General features: G+C 39.4%; 1 protein-coding gene across 1 annotated transcript in view; it reads left to right on the top strand.

The window, feature by feature from the left end:
- Window positions 1-5,732: 5,732 nt before the first annotated feature.
- smad3a (SMAD family member 3a) overlaps window positions 5,733-21,043 on the top strand; it is a 51,411-nt gene continuing 36,100 nt past the window's right edge. The window contains exon 1 of the mRNA XM_056265343.1: window positions 5,733-6,180. Within this exon, the coding sequence (XP_056121318.1) occupies window positions 5,978-6,180 (203 nt within the window). The 5' untranslated portion in view covers window positions 5,733-5,977. The remainder of the gene's footprint in view (window positions 6,181-21,043) is intronic.

The raw sequence follows: 21,043 nt of genomic DNA, 5'->3' as shown, positions 1-21,043 counted from the left end.
AAAATAATTCAGCTGATCATATGTTTAGGGTTTTCTTGTTTATCTTTTTATTCCAGTGATGAATTTTACTCACAAAGAATGCTGCAGAACAGCATTTCCTCATTGTTTACATGAAATAGGATGGAAAAGCTTTATTTTAATATGCAAGAGGTGTTGATAGGCTCTTAGTTTTCTTGTGCAGACAATCAGCTAACATAATTATATATAGTTTGGGTATTTATGACTTTAAATAGCTGTATTTGTGCTTTGGAGCAATAATGAATACATCTTTAAATTTGAAAGCAGCATGACGAGTCTGAGTTTGACCTTCCCCATCTTTAACACTCAATACGCTTTAAATAAAAAAGTGACCTTCATTTTTGTGCATTGCACAGGGACTTCAAAATATGTGTCTATATGACAACGGAGAATGGGGCGTTTATGGCAGTAACTGAAAAGTGACTTCTGTCTGAGGAGGTGTATGTGTGTGTTTGCACATGCCTGTTCTGTTTTGAAGTATGTGGACAGATTGATGGATTTTGAAGGGCAAAAACTTTTATATTGCGCTCTGCTGCCTGGAATCTTTATGCTGCCGTGGTGTGACTGCTCTCAACATAACATATTTAAGCCTGCCAAAAAACTTGCCTTAATCAGGTACACTCGCACACACACACACACACACACGACACGTGCACATTTATTTAACTAAAAGCAATGCAAATGGGGACATACAATAGATTTCTATGGTCTTTATACAGTATACAGCTTTTTTATTTACACTCAAAAAAATGATATGTTGGCTTTACTTAACTTTTTTTATGTGAACAGGTTCCACCGGTTCCACATAACTATGTTTCGTTAAACAAACATAATATGTTCATGTAACTTCAACATCTTGACCATTAACTAAGTTAAGACCATTAACTTATTAACTTTAGATTTTGTTTGGTTGCTGTACATGAGTTATAACAGCCGGATAAACAATAAACAAAGGTCATCTGATGGTGTTGGTTGTGATTTAACATAATCATTATTTCACAATCATTTGACCTCAATCACTGAACTTATATTGAACCCAATTTCTGAGTTAAGTTAACCTTACTGTCATTGTAGAGCATACTATTTTTAGCCTTTTCAAAGAAATTCAAATGATCAAATCAAGAAATAAAAAATAAACTTCCTAAAAAATATCTTGAGTAGGCACACACAGACATCAAGAATCAGCATATGAATCTCAGCAATGATGACAAACAGATCATAAGCTCATTATTTATTCATGCAGCAATGCATGATGGGAGCCATGAATGAGTTTTGATTGGTGGCACCCAGAATGCACTGCAACATGCTTTATAATTGTCACCATTGTTGAGATTCACAGGCTGATTCTTGATGTCTGTGTGTGCCAACTCAAAATATTTTTTAGGAAGTTTCTTTTTTATTTATTGATTTGATCATTTGAATTTCATTGAAAAGTCTAAAAATAGTATGCTCTACAATGACAATGCTGCTATTATTCGTAAGGTAAACTTAACTCAGAAATTCGGTTTAATATAAGTTCAATGACTCAGGTCAAATGATTGTGAAATAATGATTATGTTAATACACAACCAACACCATCAGATGACCTTTGTTTATTGTTCATCCAGCTGTTATAACTCATGTACAGCAACCAAACAAAATCCAAAGTTAATAAGTTAATGGTCAAGAGCCCAACTAAAACAAATACTTATCTCCATAATGGTGACTTAAACATTCCGGTTTTCTCCTTCAGAGATTCTGCTTGTTAACATCAGGTGTCTTCAATAATGCTCAATCATCACTCAGTTATTCACTTAATTAACTCATTAGCTCAGAGTTTAATTGGGTCGCTTAAAATGAGCAAATTCCATGATGTTGAAGTTACATGAACATATTATGTTTGTTTAACGAAACATAGTTATGTGGAACCGGTGGAACCTGTTTACATAAAAAAGTTAAGTAAAGCCAACATATATATAAATAACCCAAACCCCACATTCTAAACTTAACAGAAACCTTTTTATAATTAAAACAAAACATGAATACACTGTTATTTAAAGGTTTGGGGTAAGTTTATTTGTTTTTGTTTTTGAAGGAAATTACAGTAAAACTTGATTTAGCCATGACGCATTAAATTGAACCAGCCTGGACCAACATGGAATTCATGATGGTTTATGCTGGATCAGCGGGGGTGCTATCATAAACATGAATGTGTGCATGCCCTACCCTTCAAACAAACATGCATATACAGACATGCATTGGAATAAAAGCACAAAAATCTAAACACGGATGGATGCATGCAAACATACAGATCCTGCCACACACAAACACTGCTACTCAGAGCTCTTGGCAGAAATGTTTGTTTATCTCTCCGTACCTGCCACTCACAACATACTGGCGCAAAGTCATCACCTCAGAACTATTTACCAAAATGATTCAGTAACATCTCTTTCCGGATGTCTCCTTCAGCAGTAGACTTATAAAATGATCTCGTGAGAACACTGAGTAAATACACAGCAAAACGCGTTAAACTAAAGAAATATTAGCATATATACAGTAATATTATACTGCATACTAAACTTCATCAGGTAGTCTGAGAATGACTACTGAGAGGCTCTACTGCTGTTTTCAGTTCTGCTGAGTGTACAGATGAAGCTGAAATCATTCTCCCACCTGTCCTTTATCATTGGTTCCAGTATTGTGTTAAACACTGTTGATTAGACATAAGCTTCATCTTATCACTCTAACACATGTCCTCCACTGGGACATAGTTCAGCCCCCTCAGCCCCTCTTTACCACCTTGTAGCTCCCCAGGGTCTCTTGAGTCAAAGTATGCACAATACCCTCATCAGCCATCAGATTGTATAAGGCCATTACTCATTCACGCTGCCTTGCCTTTTGTGTGAGGCAATTCTTCAGACAAACACATGCACGCACACACACACACACACACACACACACACACAGACACATATATCCCCAAATCCCCCCACTTCGCTCTTCTAGATCCCATCTGCCCCCTGCCCCCACACATCCTAAACTACAAGCCCCCTAGGCCCTGGACTTCATCCCTTCCTACTCCCAAACCAGCTGTCCGGGAGCTGAATCCCCTGAGGGAATAAACAGGTGCTGAGCTTGTGCTGGCCACTGCAGTCAAGCTGCACATTTTAACACTCGCAGCCTCCATCCTGCCACACGCTTTCACACAGATGACAAACACACACACGTTTAGCTATCTAACTGAGGATACCATACAGACCTTTGTAAACTACCATATACCATTCAAAAGTTTAGGGTCAGTAAGAATTTATAATATTTTTGAAAGTAGTCTCTGCTCACCAAAGCTGCAGTTATTTGATACAAGTAAAGACAGTAATATTGTGAAAATTAAAAAATGTTTAATATTTTTTAAATGTAATTTTTGCTGTAATCATTTTCATGATCCTTCTGAAATCATTCTAATATGCTAATTTGATGCTTTATTAACTTTTAAAACCTTTATTATTATTATCAATGTTGAAAAAAGTGCTGCTTATTATTTTTGTGGAAATTGTCGATTCTTCAGGATTACTTGACGAATACAAAAGTTCAAGACAACAACATTTATTTTTGACTTTATTGTCACTTTTAATCAATTTAATGAGTCATTTGCTGAATTTTTTTTTTGAATGGCAGTGTTTAGATGTAGGCCTACATTTGTCATAGGCAGCTTTTGACAATGCATCCCTAAAGTACTACGTCAACTCATACACAAACATGTTAAAGTTTCCTCTGAGGAAATATAAATTTTTGAAAACCTGAAAATGACATTTCAACCAATTAGAGCACATCTCTGTTCATCATAGTGAATTTATATGAAAGATGCAGAAACTACACTTGTGCAGTTTTTTTTTATCTTCTGTATTCCTGAGGTGTGCCATGCTGTGCACAGAATCTGTTTATACATTTTTGAGTATATTGACCATCACCGTGCGGGAGGACAAGAAGAAAGCAAATGCTATGAAAAAATATACATCAGATGTTCTTTAAAATAGATAAAAGGAAGAAGCAGTACCACGCTGAGCTGAGGTGCAGGCTGGGTATTTTTTAGCACGGCTAGTGAACTGTTTTAAAGGGTTGCCATACACAAATTTAACTAAATGTGTGTGGCCAGGGTTTAATGACCTCCAATGTAAAACTCTTCGGTTTGAAGCTGTTTTTAAAACATTCATGAAAATTGCCTTGAAGTTTTATCATTACATCTGAGAAAATCGAGAAATTGGCATAAAACTGCACACTTCTTACTTATTGCTTCCTTCTTGTGTAATGTCTTGTGTAGAGGGGCAAAAAACTATGGCTCAGTCTGATGAGGATAAATCAAATCTGACTAGTGCAGTCCCTTGTGTTTGCATTTTGCATGTAACAGCTGGCCATTGGTTGCACACGCTTCTTTTCGACACTTATGACCTAAACTCCCACTGGCATATGTTCATGTGTGTGTGTGTGTGTGTGTGTGTGTGTGTTCCAAGACTATGGCCAGTGATGATGACATAAAAACAAACACAAACAAAAACGAAAACCATTCAGGTTAAAAAGTTAGTGTAAAAACAAAAATCAAGACAACATAAATAATCATGATAAAATATCATCACAAGTCCACAGAAGAACTAAAAAGTGGATCATGTAAATTTTTATCTCCTCTATATTAGCTAACAGTTTACATAATAAAGTGCAGTAAAATCTCCTCAATCTTATATCCCCCCAAAATAAGCTGTTTGTTAAGACTTGTTTATCTGCTCCTAATGAGTCGTGTACAATGTTAGTGTGTATATGAGTTAGGGGTGTGTGATTGCATGTTGTTGTCATGCTGAGGCAAGGCATCTGCATACTCAGCAATATTCACTCCATCACTAAAAAAAGCAGACAATGCCCTGTATCAGATGAATTAAACCCTGTATAGGCCTTCTCAGTTTGGTGGGACAACCCACTCACAGACAGAGAGAAAGAGTGGGGGTGGGAGAGGTAAAGGAAAAGGGAATGTCACTCTTTTCTCTCTTGAGAATTAAACTGTGCTTTTACTGTGAATGATAAGTAAGGTCTTGTATAAATTGTTTCCTGTGTGTCACTGTCTAATAGTGGTTATTGGGCGGGTTTTATGAGCGTTTACAATAGCAGAAGAGGAAGGGAGCAATAAAACTGTTCAGTAGGACTGTTTCAAATGTATGACATTGCGCCAAAGTCTATGGCATATTGTCTTTATGTTTGTATGGGAGTATTTTGGCCATGTGATGTCAACATGATGCCGCACTCATGAACTATACCAGAAAAAAAAAATATTAAGAGACTTTATTAAGATACGCGTTATTACGATACTGATATGACTAAACTCCTCCTCTCATGTGATTCTACGTTATTTTAAACATATTTCCAAACGTAGCCTACTGCTCATTGCTTTAGGGGTAAAACTTTTTAATGAGGAAAAAACCACTGAGTGCACCTTTAAATGCAGACGCAATGAATACAATACAGAGAGCGCACCACACAGCACAGCGGATGCCTTTAAACTTGAGTAAACCTAATTTTTTAAACGGTGCACAAAAACGTAGGCTATATTACAAACAGACGAGGTAATAATTTTTTTCATTAAATATATCAGTTTTATTTCTCTTCCAATTCCAACCTGTCCAGACGGGATGGAGGGGACTACTTTCCTGCGCGGAGTGATATGAATGGCCTCGCAGTTATTGGTGTGTGTGGCGCGCGCTATGCCTGATGATCTCGAGAGACGGACAGACGGAGCTGAGCTGAGCGCTGAACTTGAGACCGTGTCTCAGTCACGCCTCAAGTCCCTCTCACTTTTCTCCATATTATTATCAAGCTATAAGCAGTTTATTTTGATTTACCGCCTTCGGATTACATTGAAGATTAAAAAGTATCCAGAATTTCTCTCCCGAGGTGCGTGAGAGACTGCGCAATAGAGGAACGTTGAACTCAATTCAACATGTCAATTTTACCGTTTACTCCGCCGATCGTGAAGAGGTTGCTGGGCTGGAAGAAGGGAGAGCAGAACGGACAGGAGGAGAAATGGTGCGAAAAGGCCGTGAAGAGTCTGGTGAAGAAGCTGAAGAAGACGGGACAGCTGGACGAGCTGGAGAAAGCCATCACAACTCAGAATGTCAACACCAAGTGTATTACCATACCACGGTGAGTGCTGTTAAAAACATCCTCGACTTTGCTTAGGGGAAACATCGGGTTGTGGTGAAGTGGGGCTGTTTTACTGTCGTGATTTTTGCCGAGCCAGCCCAGATAGTCTCAAACTGAAGTTATAACACATTCAAACAGCACAGTAAGGCTTAAAGAAAGCAGCAGAACCGCTTCTGTTTAGGAATCAACTGTGTGTTTCCTACATAAATAATAAACAGCATCTCATACTATGAGTGCTCGTATCTGTTTATTTATCTGTTTAATATATTATCAAATTCCGACACTCCTGTTGATTTATTATGACTTCATACTCTTCTTGGTTTTCATAAACCCACATTTGCCTTGCCTGGGGTTGTCATTTACTCTCTGATGAGGTTATATAACCCGACCTTAATCTGGGGAGCGCTGGTTGTAACTGCTGTCTGGCAGTGTATGGAATCCCGTGCTTATATTTTGGATGGCGGATATATTTGGCGAAGGACGTTCAGCTCTTTTATTCTTCATAAGTGTGTGTGCATCGGTGGATATAGGATGGACGTTGTGGTCTGAAGTTGTTTTTTCTTAGTTTCGCAAAGACTGGTTAATCTTGTTATGTCACAGAGTACTATGCTGGCCAACTGCTCACAGAATTTGAGGGTTGCCTACAAGCCCCTACACTCAGCAGATCTTCAGTCTCTGCACTTCAGTACAGAGAAACATGGCATTTGCACTGGTTCTGTTATATTGTTTTGTTGATGTATACAAACATTGTGCGAATTAAGGACCTCTTTAGAGAGGTCACCAAAGAGTTTTTGTAAATTATGCTTAGACATTTTCTTATTGATGAACTTGGTTTGGATACATAAAGGTTATTTGTTTATGTAATATCCATATGGTAAGTTCTTTAAACCGTTTTTTTTTAAGTATTGTGTATACAGATTAATCAAAAGGTCAGCTAGAAGTTCACTTGAATTTTTTGATAGACTAATATGGCTACAGGTCAGACCAATCAATCAGATGGTAGATTTGAGGTGTTACTATGCTTGCTTGGCCAATTTACAGTGTTGTCTTCCCCTGTTCCCCCAAATCTGCTGACAGCCTTGTCCTTGGGAAAGTAGCCTAAATCTTGTATAAAATAATCATTTGTGTCATTTAAATAATGTTGTGTCCATCTAGGCTAATTTTCTGTCTTTTATATTAAATTATGTAAATGGACGTCACAACAACCGTTAGTAAGATTAATACTTTTATTCAGCAAGGATGCATTAAATTGACATTTATAATGTTACAAAATATTTCTATTTCAAATAAATGGTTCTTTTTAACTTTCTATTCATCAAAGAATCCTAAAAAATATATATATTGAGGTTTCCACAAAAATGTTATGCGGCACAACTGTTTTCAACTAATATTAATAAGAAATGTTTCTTGAGCATCAAATCAGCATAGCCTATTAGAATGATTTCTGAAGGATCATGTGACACTTAAGACTGGACTAATGCTGAAAATTCAGCTTTGCCATAAGGAATAAATCACATGTTTCACTAATAAAAAAAAACGGTATATTTTTTAATTATTGTAAATTGTATATCACTAATGTTGATATACAATTTATGTTTTTGAAACATGTCTCTTATGCTCAGCAATAATCATTTATTTGATCAAAAACACAAAAAATTGTATATCAACATTAGACTATCAACAACAACAACATTATATTGGTCAGTGGTTATCAAGCTCTGTTCATATTATATCCATTGGGAGTAAGGGAAAAAGATAAATCAAACAATCAAAAAAGTTTAACCAAAAAGTTAACCAAGAGAAAGATGCATGATGAGTGTGAGAAAGTAATTAATTGCTTATTAAATACCGGAGTGTCTGTTGTCTTTTTCACATTGAGAGAGTAGATAAGACTAAACGAACTCTTGACAGAAAAGTTCTTGTGATGTGCCAATGTCACATTAAGCGATGCTCTAATTATTTTTCATCTGCATGATGGAAATTTACGACCTAGTCAGTCAAATTGACAGATAATCATTATTTGTATTCTATTCTGATCGTATTACCAGTGAAAAATTAGTAAATTAGTTTGGATTTTAATTCGACAAGGTTACTGTAAAGGTAAAGACTACAAAAAAAAATCTCACCTCTCTGTAATCCTCAGCCTTATAGTTGTTGCTGCCTGTAACCGGACGAGTTTCTGTTGAACCTCATAAGAGAGTTTATTCATGAGCTGAGCTATATGCAAAGTCATTGTCTTGACACATTTGGGTTGCTTGACTAAATTTAATATATTTGCTAAATTGGGTTGGCCTATGGAATTGAATTAAAGAAGACACTTTGAAGGAGTATGTAACTTTATAGTGACTCACAACATTTACATTTATAGTCCCTTAGAAATTTTCTTTCCAAATTTGAAGTTTGCATAATTTTGTGGTGTTACAGGGCCGAGCAACTGCGGTCCAAGCCTGCAGCGCTGTTGTATTGGTTGTTGTTTCCAAACAACAGATCACTCAGTGAAAGCAGGGCTCCCAGCCAGAGATCAGGCTGAGTCACCCTGGAGGGAGAGTGAGTTTGAGCCTGTGGCTTTGTGGTGTGACCCACTGGTGCTTCTGTGGTAGAGCTTGGTGGTGACAGAAACCATAACAAGTGAGGACTGTATTGCAACTTTTGGGATGTGAGTAGCGGTTCTTATGTAACTCAGATTGACTGGGTTAGTGTCAGTTAAGTGCATAAAAACAGTTTTAGCTTAGACTTCAGTCAGTTTTTGTCCTTGTTGTTAGAGTAGTGTAACCTGAATCAGCACAGTATCCAGTCCAAGGCTCTATTCTTGGCTAGATCTATAGACGGTAGCCTTCACATCTGAGATACAACACTCTGCCTCACCCTGCTGGAGGATCCAGATTCCTCAGAGACACTCCACTCACCTCAGGCCACACAATCCTGTCTTGCCCTCACACGCAGCTCATGCTGGAAACCTGTCCCGGCCTGCTGGAGATCCAGACTGATAAAGAGATAGAATTGAGTGGAATATGACGTCGAGTTCAAAAGAAGCAGCAGAAAGAGGAGATGGAAGACAGATTGAAATTGTCCAAGACAGGATACGAAAAACATAATTATACCATAGTCACACTTCCTTCGCCTGCCATACACCTGTCGAAGCCCTATCGGAGTCTCCACATAGACTTCCTGAGAGGATGTCTGTTCCACAGCTTTTCTGTGTTCTGAGATTCCTGCTATATCTCAACCCCGCAGTCTTTGTTTGCTTTTGCACTTTTCGCACAATGACTTCAAAGGCATCTGAACTGTGAATTAAATCTGTGGTCCATTGTGTAGGCGCATTCAACCGAGTATTCAAACAAGTCGCCTATCAGCTAAGAAAGTTTATGTGCCCTGCCACGCTGATATAGTTTATTGTTGGCATTTAAAACTGAAAGTGTCTGTGCCTTCAAGAGATGTCTGGCTTTAAGTCTGACATCCTGAAACTCTATACAGTATGTGATTCAAAGGCGCTTTTGATAAAACGTGGAGATTGGATGTCATTGGCTTGTAATTGATGTGCCGAGGGTTGTTTTGTTTCAGCCAGGGTAATGCCTTCAAAGCGCCGCTCGTCTGAGGGAAGTGAATCTGTCGGATGATTCAGAGTAATTGTGTGGCAGCTGATAGAAACAGAGTGAAAGACAGCACGACAAAATTTCACAAGCCTTTGAAGTGATGGCTGAAACGAGTCTTTTAACAGTTTTGTCTACAGCACCTTACTGTGCACTTATTACTGTGACTGTCCGGTCCTGCGGTTAGGTGTAATAGTCATGATTCATAGGGGGATGAATTATTATTTTTTTTTTTTTTGTTGTTGTTTAGTTTTGGGTTGACTGAACAAATAGTAGTCTAATGTGCCTCAAGAAAAACCTGAGGCCCATTAGGCTGGTTTTGGGTTCACCTGATCCTGGTCGAATGTTTCATAGGGTGCAGTGCAACTGAATGTAACAGAAGGCCGGACACACTTTTTAAAATTTGGACTATTTTTACCTTCACTGTCTTAGAAACACAACGCTCGTGGTGGTTCCTTGAGACGCAAAATGCAACGGCCAAAGATGTCTGTCTGAATGTGTATGGCTGTAGCGCCAGTGTTCAAATAGCATTCATGCAGCTCAAACAGTAAAACGTGGTGCTAGCAATGCCATGGTCATGTTTTTGTATCCCAGGGCATGCATGATCTGATAAAATGTATACCTTAAAGGGTAACTAAATCCTAAAACAACTTTTTTTAGTTAATGATCTGTAAGACTGGGGCTTTATTAATGCTGTTCATTGATTCGAGTAAAATTTTTGACATTTGGGTTTAAAGCAGGCACGGCGTTATGGGTGGGCCTGACGGGCCTAGGCCCACCCACTTTTCAACAGGCCCACCCAAAACTTTTCTTCAATTTTTTTTGTCAAGAATTATAAAAAATCGCCAATTAAGCTCATAATTTGTGCTAAAATAGTCTAAATGTTTAGTTTTAAAAACAATTTTAAGCTGGTTATTTCTTGATGTTTCTGCGCAAGTTCAGCAGACGGTGTTCGGGTTTTCTTCCGATCAGAGGATGTGAGCGGAGAGCGCATTTCTGAATATTCTGCTCTGTTCGCTCATTCTGCAGGCTCGCGCGCTCAACCCAGAATGGCCTGCTGGTTCGAACTTCGAAGATATGTGGAATAAGGCCTTAGGCTACTTAAATAGGGCAGGCTATAGCCTAGTATGGAAGCTTGTTTCCGCCATAGAATAAAACATTTTAAAAGATAGGCTAATTGCGACTCTATTTCAAACAATTGCGACTTTAGTTCACGAAATTCTGATTTTATATCTCGCAATTCTGAGAAAAAAAGTCAGAATTGCGAGATATAAAATCAGAATTTCGTGAACTAAAGTCGCAATTGCGTGAAATAAAGCCGCAATTGCATGTTATAAAGTCAGAATTGCGTGAAATAAAGTCAGAATTGCGTGAAATAAAGTCAGAATTGCGTGAAATAAAGTCGCAATTGCTTCTCTTTTTTACCCATAGTTTACTTTATATCTCACAATTCTGACTTTGTACCACGCACTTTATATCTTGCAATTCTGCCTTTATATCTCCCAATTACGTAGGCCTATTATAAAGTCAGAATTGCGAGATAAACATGCAATTATGTGAAAAAAGCCAGAATTTCAAGCTATATTTCTCGCACTTTTAGCCTATATCACGCAATTTTGACTTAATAACATAGGCTACAATTGCGACTTTATATCACGCAATTCTGACTTTATAGCTAACCTGCAATTGCCACTTTATATCATGTAATTCTGAGATAAAAAGTCAGAATTGTGAGATTAAAAAAATCGCAATTACATTTTGCCGGCGCCTTATTACATTGTCTGCTATATATTTGCTTCTTATTTATTCAATAAAGGCAATTGGTTGATAAAACATTGATCAAAATTAAGATACAATTTAATACAAAACGAAAAAACTCAATTAAGTGGTCAAAATAATGTTTTAATACCCACTCCATGTATCCAGAAATATTGCGCATCTCATGATAGCCTATCATCTCTCTCATGCTGCATGCTCACTTTAATAATCAACAATGATTAAATTAAAAAACATAATGAAAACCGCCGCATGAAACAGCTTCAGCGCTTATCATTAGCTTGTATAAAAATAATTTCCAGTAAAGGACAATGTTACAACAGTCGTTGTTTAGGTACCTTAAACGCGCAAGTACAGTCTCTGAGTCATCGCTGCAACCAGGAGATGAAGGAGAGCTGAGATCCACATCACCTAGCACATCTCCGTCTCTGCCACCCCAGAATGCTAGTGCGACTAGCGCAGCTAGCGCGACCAGTACCGTTGCTAGGAGGGCGCCAGCGCCTCTGCCTCTCAGCGCCTTTGACTCGCGAGTGGATGATAGTCCTGCTGTGGATCTGTCTTCCGTGGATGAGCCCGCAACTCAACCAGTGCTGAAGTATCCGGTCACAGTGATAGGTGATAAAGCAAGGAGTTTCTCCACAAACTGGTATAGCAGATACAATTTCCTTGAGTACAGCATTAGGAAGGATGCAGTCTTCTGTAAGATGTGTAGGCACTTTGGTGATCGGGGCAGGGAGGAGAAGTTTAGCCAGACTGGATACCGGGACTGGAAGCACCTCAATCACGCTTGTTTAAAGCACCAGAATAGCAAATCGCACACATTTGCTCTGGATAAATTTAACAATTACAGGCTGTCAATGTCTGAGCGGGGCTCTGTCATCCATCAACTCAACAACACAGATGGTAGACAGTGTGAAATCATAGAGAGGAATCGGGAGCACATCAAAGTAATTCTGGACGTTCTGATTACTTGTGCCAAACAAGAAGTACCCCTGCGTGGCAACCGGGAGAATGAGGAGGTCAAAAACGCAGGTAATTTCCTAGAATTTTATAGACTTGTCTGCAGGTATGACAAAGCAACTCAAGAGCGACTAGATGCGATCCCTAGCAATGCAAAGATGCTCAGTCACGAAATTCAGAATGACCTGTTGGATGCTGCGTGCACTCTCCTGTTGCGACGGATTAAACGTGAACTGCATGAGGGATCTTTCTATGCTATTTTAGCAGACGAGTGTAAGGATGTATCTAAAAAGCAGCTGGTGGCTGTTTGCTTTCGGTATGTGCACATGGGGACTGTGCGAGAACGCGCTGTTGGCATCGTATCCACAGACAACATGACTGCTTATGCGATAGCACAAAAAATATTAGAAGTTGTCGCACCTTTTGAACTAGACCCTAGCCTTTGCGTTGGTTTTGGGTTTGATGGTGCATCGGTAATGGCTGGGCATAAGGGTGGTGTCCAAGCCATCCTTAAGGGCACCTTTCAAAACGCCATCTACGTGCACTGTCACTCTCATAGGTTAAACCTCGTCCTGTCAACTGTGGCCCGGACATCGCTGGATGCTTCTACTTTTTTCGACACTCTCAACACCTTGCACACCTTCATGTGCGGCAGCGAACGTCATGCCCGTTTCCTTAACGCGCAAAGAGAGATGCGGCCCGATCAGAGGTCATTGGAATTGGAGCGAGGGTGTGACACCAGGTGGGATTCAAGATCAGCCGCAGTCAAGTCAAGTCAAGTCACATTTATTTATATAGCGCTTTTCACAATACAGATTGCATCAAAGCAGCTTCACAGTGATAACATGAAAGTAGTACAACACAGTTCAATAATATTGTTGAATATTAAATATCCCCAACTAAGCAAGCCAAAAGCAAGGCGACAGTGGCAAGGAACCAAAACTCCATCAGATTGGATGGAGAAAAAAACCTTGGGAGAACCCAGGCTAGTCAGGGGCCAGTTCTCCTCTGGCTAACAATCATAGGGTTTTAAAGAAGCTTTACAGTAAGTCCATATCAGAGAGTACCTGGAAAAAATACATTTAGTTAATCATGTAATATTTAGGGGATAACATATCGCCGGCGTTGAGTCGTCTCTTCGCAGGCGTTGAGTCGTCTCTTCACAGGCGTTGGTCTTCTCATCACAGGCGTTGAGGCATCCGAAATCCCCGTGAGAGGCAGGATACCAAACTGGAGCCTACGAACGCCATTTTTCTCGGGACAAGCGTCCCGAGATAACAGCAGAAAGGCAGATGGGAAATAATTAGCATAGCTGATGTTCATAATGATTTCCATTACACGGGAGTAGGTGTTAGAAAACCATAATCTCACAACTCTCCGTAACCCAAACTCTCCGCAACCATACGGACCGCAGTGACAAAAGTTTTCATTCTGTATGATGTTATCGTGGAGGTGCTGGCACAGTATGCGGAAGACGGGGGACAGAGTGAGATTGAGGCACAGTCACTACTTCAGCAGATCAGAACAAAAAAGTTCATATTCCTCCTTGTACTTTTCATACAATTGTTCAGTAAATCAGACTTCACGTCTAAAAGCCTCCAGTCCATCGACACATCAGTGACAGACACGGTTGATTTGATCGAGAACCTCAAACAAGAACTGACAGACATTCGCTCCGGTGACTCTGCATTCTCAAATATCTTAGCAACAACAAATAAGATGATGGAGGATCATGATGTCGGGAACTGGGATGTCATGAGTTTGCCTCGCTCAAGAAAGCTCCCAGGCCGATTTGAGGGAAGTATTGTCACATGCACGTTGGGGAAATCGACAAGGGTGAGGAGTGATAGTGACCTGCGCAACATTTCCAACACGCTAATAGACTGCCAGCTTAATGAACTGAGCACTCGATTCCACAGTGACACCTATGGCCTCATGGCATCTGCTGCAATCCTGATGTCCCCTAGCCTTGATACAAATGACACCAGCTTGGCCACTATAGCGAAGTCTCTCAATGATACAGGGAAGCGCTTCCACGTAACCATATCAGAGTCAGAGCTCGACGTGTTTGTGCAACTCCTAGAGAGGAAGAAAAAAAGAGGAGAACATCTCAAAAGTCTTGTAGAAGTGATGGACATATGCAATGGGGACGTTTTCCCGAATATCCATGCTTTCTTAAAAGCTCTGATAACACTGCCAATGACATCTTGTACAGTTGAACGCGTCTTTTCCAGTGTCAACCGGATTAAAACACCAAATAGGAGCACCATGCTTACCTCTCGCCTTATGTCCCTCTGTCTGTTGACCTTTGAGAGAGAGCTTACAGTAACTCTGGACTTCGATGAAATCATTGACATTTTCAAGAGCAAACCCCGCCGACTACTCCTGTAATTTCGGAAAGATAGGTAGGCCTAGTGTAACGCAAAGTTGAGGCTCAGAGGTGTCGGAGGGAAAGATGCACGAAAGACGAGAGCGTAGCCTATTTTCCCCGTGTTTAGTAAAATTACTCAAACGTCACACTCGTCAACAAATATAAAATGAAATAAAAGAAAGAGTAGGCCTACAACGGTCGGTGGAGCGGTTATCTCCTCAACTTTCAAATCTATTACTGACAGTCTACCCAGTACGCACATGCGCAGTTCTCATTTTACCTCAGATTAACATAAAAGCACAAAGTGACCGTTACAGTAGTATGCCCTTTCCTACTGCTCTGATAAGTAATTTGATTTGCAATGAATGAATATTCTTCTCATACTCTCTCTTCTTCCCTTTCCTTCACGTTTGGCAATCTTTTAAGCCTGTCTGTTAGCGCATAAATATGAGTGTCTTTTACTTAGTTGTTACTCAGTTGTTATTTTTTAGCCTGATTATTTTTTGGCTTCTGAAATGTTTTTTGCTGTTGTTGTTTTTCTGCAATGCAGATCACTTTGTTGATATTGTGATATTGTATAGGTTACATTTTAATACATCTTCTCTGTATAATAAGTAAGTCTGTTGTTAATGAAATCGAAAATAAATAAATGGACAGATGACGTTGTTAATGAACAAGTTCTGTTCCCGAGTAGGCTATTGATTGAAACTGTCGGGCAGTGTTGTTGATCTGTAATGTAGCATGTTGAAAACTTAAAACAATTAAGAATTGTGAAATATTCGGCCTCATGTTATAGGAGCAGAACTAAACTATGTTTTGGGGAAATATTACATTCCTGACCTCTTTTACAGTCTAAATATAGGCTATTATAGTTTAGATTATTTTTTATAATATCCCATGAGTCCTAATAAATGCAATTTCAACTATTTCTGAAGTGCTTATTTTATAAAGAGCATCGTTTTTTCTTTTATCGGGAAACGCAGCCCAGGTAAATGCGTAATGGAGATTCCAAAGCGCTCTTCTTTGGTCAGAACCAAGGAGAGCGATCGCGGATAGTTCCGTCCATATGCACCGAAACTTTTTAACAATGCAACAAAATATTTAAAGAGCATCAAGCTATTAAAATCTATATTATGTATAGCCGGCCCTGCGTACAGATAATATAGCAGTATATTAGTCAGTAACTTTTATTAGGTTAAACAGTGATTGGATAACGTTTTAACGTTTTTAATTTAAGGCCCACCCACAATTGGTCTGGCCCATCCAAACCTGAAATCCTGGCGCCGTGCCTGGTTTAAAGTGTTTTAATTCTACAATATATGGTGTAAAAACGTCTGAGTGCTGCCTCCTCAGGTTGAACGGTGGCTACTGCAGTTGAATTGTCTTATTGGATGTTGTGGTACTGTGTGACGTAAGCAGGCACCAGCTCACCACACCCTTGCCTACAGAGAGACGCAGGTCTCAGGTGCACGCCTCTCCACTGGGCTCTGCCCACTTTTCCAGCATTTTTCAAACATTGCCAGTGGGTGGAGTCAGGCTCTGACCAGGGGTTGAGTTACCCTTTAAATGCACACCTTAAAGTCCCCATGAAATCAAAATTGAAGTTTTTTGGCTTTTAGTGTAAATATGTTAGCTCTAAGATTATCTATAAGCTAGTGTGCTCCAAAACAATGTCAAAATTCGCATTTAAAAGATATTAGCATTCAAAACGTACAGTCTCTCACTTCTGCTAATATGGATCAACGATTTTGATGACATCATTCTGCACTTTAGCTTCTCATCAGATTGTTCTGTCCAATCACATGCTCTCTAGAATTTGAAGCGTATAAATAGATAGACGCTGAAGTTGCAGCTGAAATCAGTCACTTGTTCACATATTTCCTATTTTCTATATGGTGAATGGTACATAGTGCACTAAAGGATAGGGAATGATTCAGACAGTGTAAATATGCTTTCCATTTGGGCGAATGAAGTCTGGTTTTGCATTAGCCTCACGCAAACCGCCACAGCGCGCACACAGTCTGCTCCGGTCCAGAGACACGATAGCACAGAGTGGATTATATGCGAGAGTCGACGCATACCAGAGAAAACGTATCGGACCCATTCAAATTGTAAACAGAATGCTATAATATTTTAAAGCGATGGTGGAGATCAGGAGGAGAAATGGTTAAACAGACTCGGCATTAGAAACAGCACTGACGAGTAGAGATAACATCGGTGACATGCACCAACATACTGTATATTACAACAATATTACATAAACTTTCCAAATACACACCCTCAGCATGATTATGTTCACTGTTAATGCACCACTGCAAAAAAAATATAAAGAAGAATCTATATATCCTAGTCAACTCTCTAATTTATGGTCAACAGGTTGTCTAACAACCAACTAGTCAACCATTGTAACCCATCCCTATGAACGCTCTAATTATAACACTGCTGCTAAAAATATAAAAATTACACACTGTTCAACAGTTTGGGCTTAGTTTGTGAAATTACTTTTATTTAGCAAGAATGCATTAAATTGATCAAACAGTAAAATACATTAATAATGATACAATAGATTTCAGTTTCAAATAAATGCTGTTTAGATGCTCTTTAGAACTTTCAATTAATTAATTAATCCAGAAAAAAATGTATCACAGAATTATTAGGCAGCACAACTGTTTTCAACAGACAATTTTGTTTCTCCAAAATTAATATATAACCTTGTTTGACAATACCATATGAAAAGTTAATGCAGGATTTTAAAGGTTTATGTCAGGTTTTGCAAGACATAAGGGCACAAATTTAGTAGAAAACGTGACAGTTTCCTCGACCGTGTTAAAAAAAACGCTTTTTTTTCCAACTTTGCGTCGTATTACGTCACGGGAGGGAGTCGTTTACCGGGGCTCTGCGTTTGCTCAGTGCAGAGTAGGTTGGTATTCAGTAGGAGCAGTCGTGATTCAGTGTGTTTTCGGTGGTTATTGTATTTCAATTAATCATTGTCGTGGTAAATTATGGCTTGTCAGGACATCGAGTCCACAGGTTTCCGAACAAGAAAAAGGACGGTGCTATCCTCCGTGCCTGGGTGCGTTTTGTGCAGGGTATACGGGACTTCACTTCTGCATCTCCTTCGAAAAACGCGGTAGTGAGTAGCGTTCACTTTAGACCGGATGATTATAATCCCGGCGATATGATGGAGTTCAACATGGGATGCCGAAGCAAGAACCAAGTGAGACTCCGGGCTGGTGCGGTTCCTTCGGTGCACACTGTCCCAGCTCCTTCATCGGGTCCGCCGTCAGCGTGTGGTTCGGCCGCCGGCGGGAAACATGACGATCCGTCAGAGATCTCTTATTGTACATCTGTTTTACAAAATGTGCCTTGTCTTAATTTAATTCATGAACATATCCTACATAAACTTGTAATGTAATGCATGTATGTGTTTGTTATTAGTCTGCAGTCGAAACTGTATTATTATAAATATAATATATTATGTTTAGACAGTTGTGATTGTGATTATTTTTTTATTCATTGTCACCAAAATAGGGTCATTCAAAGCCTTTATAAAGTCCCTCTTTCTCTGTAAACGGTCTCCTCATGGCTGACATACACAACACATGCAGGTAAGGGTCTAAATACTAGCTTTGCTATTGCCTGATACATGATAATAATCTGTACAATATTGTGATCTGAGCATAGTGTTATACATATAGTCCAGTCATTTTATGAAAAAAGGTTGAACAAATTGCAACAGAAGCAAACTCAACTGATTTTGTATCCTCAATATGTCCTGAGTAAGGGAAAAAAAAGCCCCGAAGAATCCCATTAGGGGAACGTTTCGAAAAAGACCCAAATATATCCCATTCATACGCCTATTCATTCTTTTTCTCATGTGAAAAGGGCAAAATTTTTAACCTTTAGATATCACCATGAAAATCACTGAGTTGATTACTTGCATCAAGACAAACAAAAAATGTATTACAAGTTTTTTTTAATTGTTTGTTAACATGGACAAACGGTGCATCATTTAATTACGTATTAGCTAATTTGCATAATTACCCAAACAGATCTAAACTGGGTATAGCAGGTGAAAAAATGTTTTGTTTTTTTTAATCTTGTTGACATATAACAGTAAAAGACTTAATGTTAAGGTCTGAATGGAACCCATTTAGGCTACCCATGAACATTAATACAGGAAGAAGTACTTTATTAATTATTATTGCAGAGATGGAGTTTGGGCATTGAGTGCATTGTGTACGTAATTAGATTTTTTGATCCAGACACTTTTTATTTCACCCACCTTTTGTCTTCTGCATTCTCCTTACCCATGTCTCCTGTTCTTCCCTCAGACTCATCCCCCAGAAACAGTCCCACTGACCCAGTCCCACTGACCCAGCCCCACTGACCCAGCCCCAAACCCCATCTCTGCCATAATAATTAATAAAGGCTGGTTTCGAAAGTACTTCTTCCTGCATTAATGTTCATGGGTAGCCTAAATGGGTTCCATTCAGACCTTAATATTAAATAGTTTACTGTTATATGTCAACAAAATTCTACAAGACATTTTCCCCTGCTATATATGTTTAGATCTGTTTGGGTATTTATGCAAATTAGCACATATGTAATTAGATTATGCACCATTTGTCCATGTTAACAAACAATTGCAAAAAACTTGTAGGCGTAATACATTTTTTGTTTGTCTTGATGTAAGTAATCAACTGAGTGATTTTCATGGTGATATCTAAAGATTAAAATTTTTGCCCTTTTCACGTGAGAAAAATAATGAATAGGCGTATGAATGGGATATATTTGGGTCTTTTTCTAAACGTTCCCCTAATGGGATTCTTCGGGGCTTTCTTTTCCTTACTCAGGACATATTGAGGATACAAAATCAGTTGAGTTTGCTTCTGTTGCAATTTGTTCAAGGTTGACCCCCATTTTGGCTTAAAATGACTGGACTAATAGGCTATCGTCGGCCAACGTGTATACACTCACCGGCCACTTTATTAGGTACACCTGTCCAACTGCTCGTTAACACTTAATTTCTAAGCAGCCAATCACATGGCGGCAACTCAGTGCATTTAGGCATGTAGACATGGTCAAGACAATCTCCTGCAGTTCAAACCGAGCATCAGTATGGGGAAGAAAGGTGATTTGAGTGACTTTGAACGTGGCATGATTGTTGGTGCCAGAAGGGCTGGTCTGAGTATTTCAGAAACTGCTAATCTACTGGGATTTTCACGCACAACCATCTCTAGGGTTTACAGAGAATGGTCCGAAAAAGAAAAAACATCCAGTGAGCGGCAGTTCTGTGGGCGGAAATGCCTTGTTGATGTCAGAGGAGAATGGCCAGACTGGTTCGAGCTGATAGAAGGGCAACAGTGACTGAAATAACCACTCGTTACAACCGAGGTATGCAGCAAAGCATTTGTGAAGCCACAACACGCACAACCTTGAGGCGGATGGGCTACAACAGCAGAAGACTCCACCGGGTACCACTCATCTCCACTACAAATAGGAAAAAGAGGCTACAATTTGCAAGAGCTCACCAAAATTGAACAGTTGAAGACTGGAAAAATGTTGCCTGGTCTGATGAGTCTCGATTTCTGTTGAGACATTCAGATGTTAGAGTCAGAATTTGGCGTAAACAGAATGAGAACATGGAACCATCATGCCTTGTTACCACTGTGCAGGCTGGTGGTGGTGGTGTAATGGTGTGGGGGATGTTTTCCTGGCACACTTTAGGCCCCTTAGTGCCAATTGGGCATCGTTTAAATGCCACGGCCTACCTGAGCATTGTTTCTGACCATGTCCATCCCTTTATGGCCACCATGTACCCATCCTCTGATGGCTACTTCCACCATGTCACAAAGCTCTAATCATTTCAAATTGGTTTCTTGAACATGACAATGAGTTCACTGTACTAAAATGGCCTCCACAGTCACCAGATCTCAACCCAATAGAGCATCTTTGGGATGTGGTGGAACGGGAGATTCGCATCATGGATGTGCAGCCGACAAATCTGCGGCAACTGTGTGATGCCATCATGTCAATATGGACCAAACTCCCTGAGGAATGCTTCCAGCACGTTGAATCTATGCCACAAAGAATTGAGGCAGTTCTGAAGGCAAAAGGGGGTCCAACCCGTTACTAGCATGGGGTACCTAATAAAGTGGCCGGT

This window comes from Rhinichthys klamathensis, unplaced genomic scaffold (assembly GCF_029890125.1).
Source record: "Rhinichthys klamathensis goyatoka isolate OS25496 unplaced genomic scaffold, OSU_Roscu_1.1 h1tg000232l_1, whole genome shotgun sequence".
Classification (NCBI taxonomy): domain Eukaryota; kingdom Metazoa; phylum Chordata; class Actinopteri; order Cypriniformes; family Leuciscidae; genus Rhinichthys; species Rhinichthys klamathensis.
Note: the sequence above shows the minus strand (reverse complement) of the source record. Positions and strands in the feature narration are given on the sequence as shown.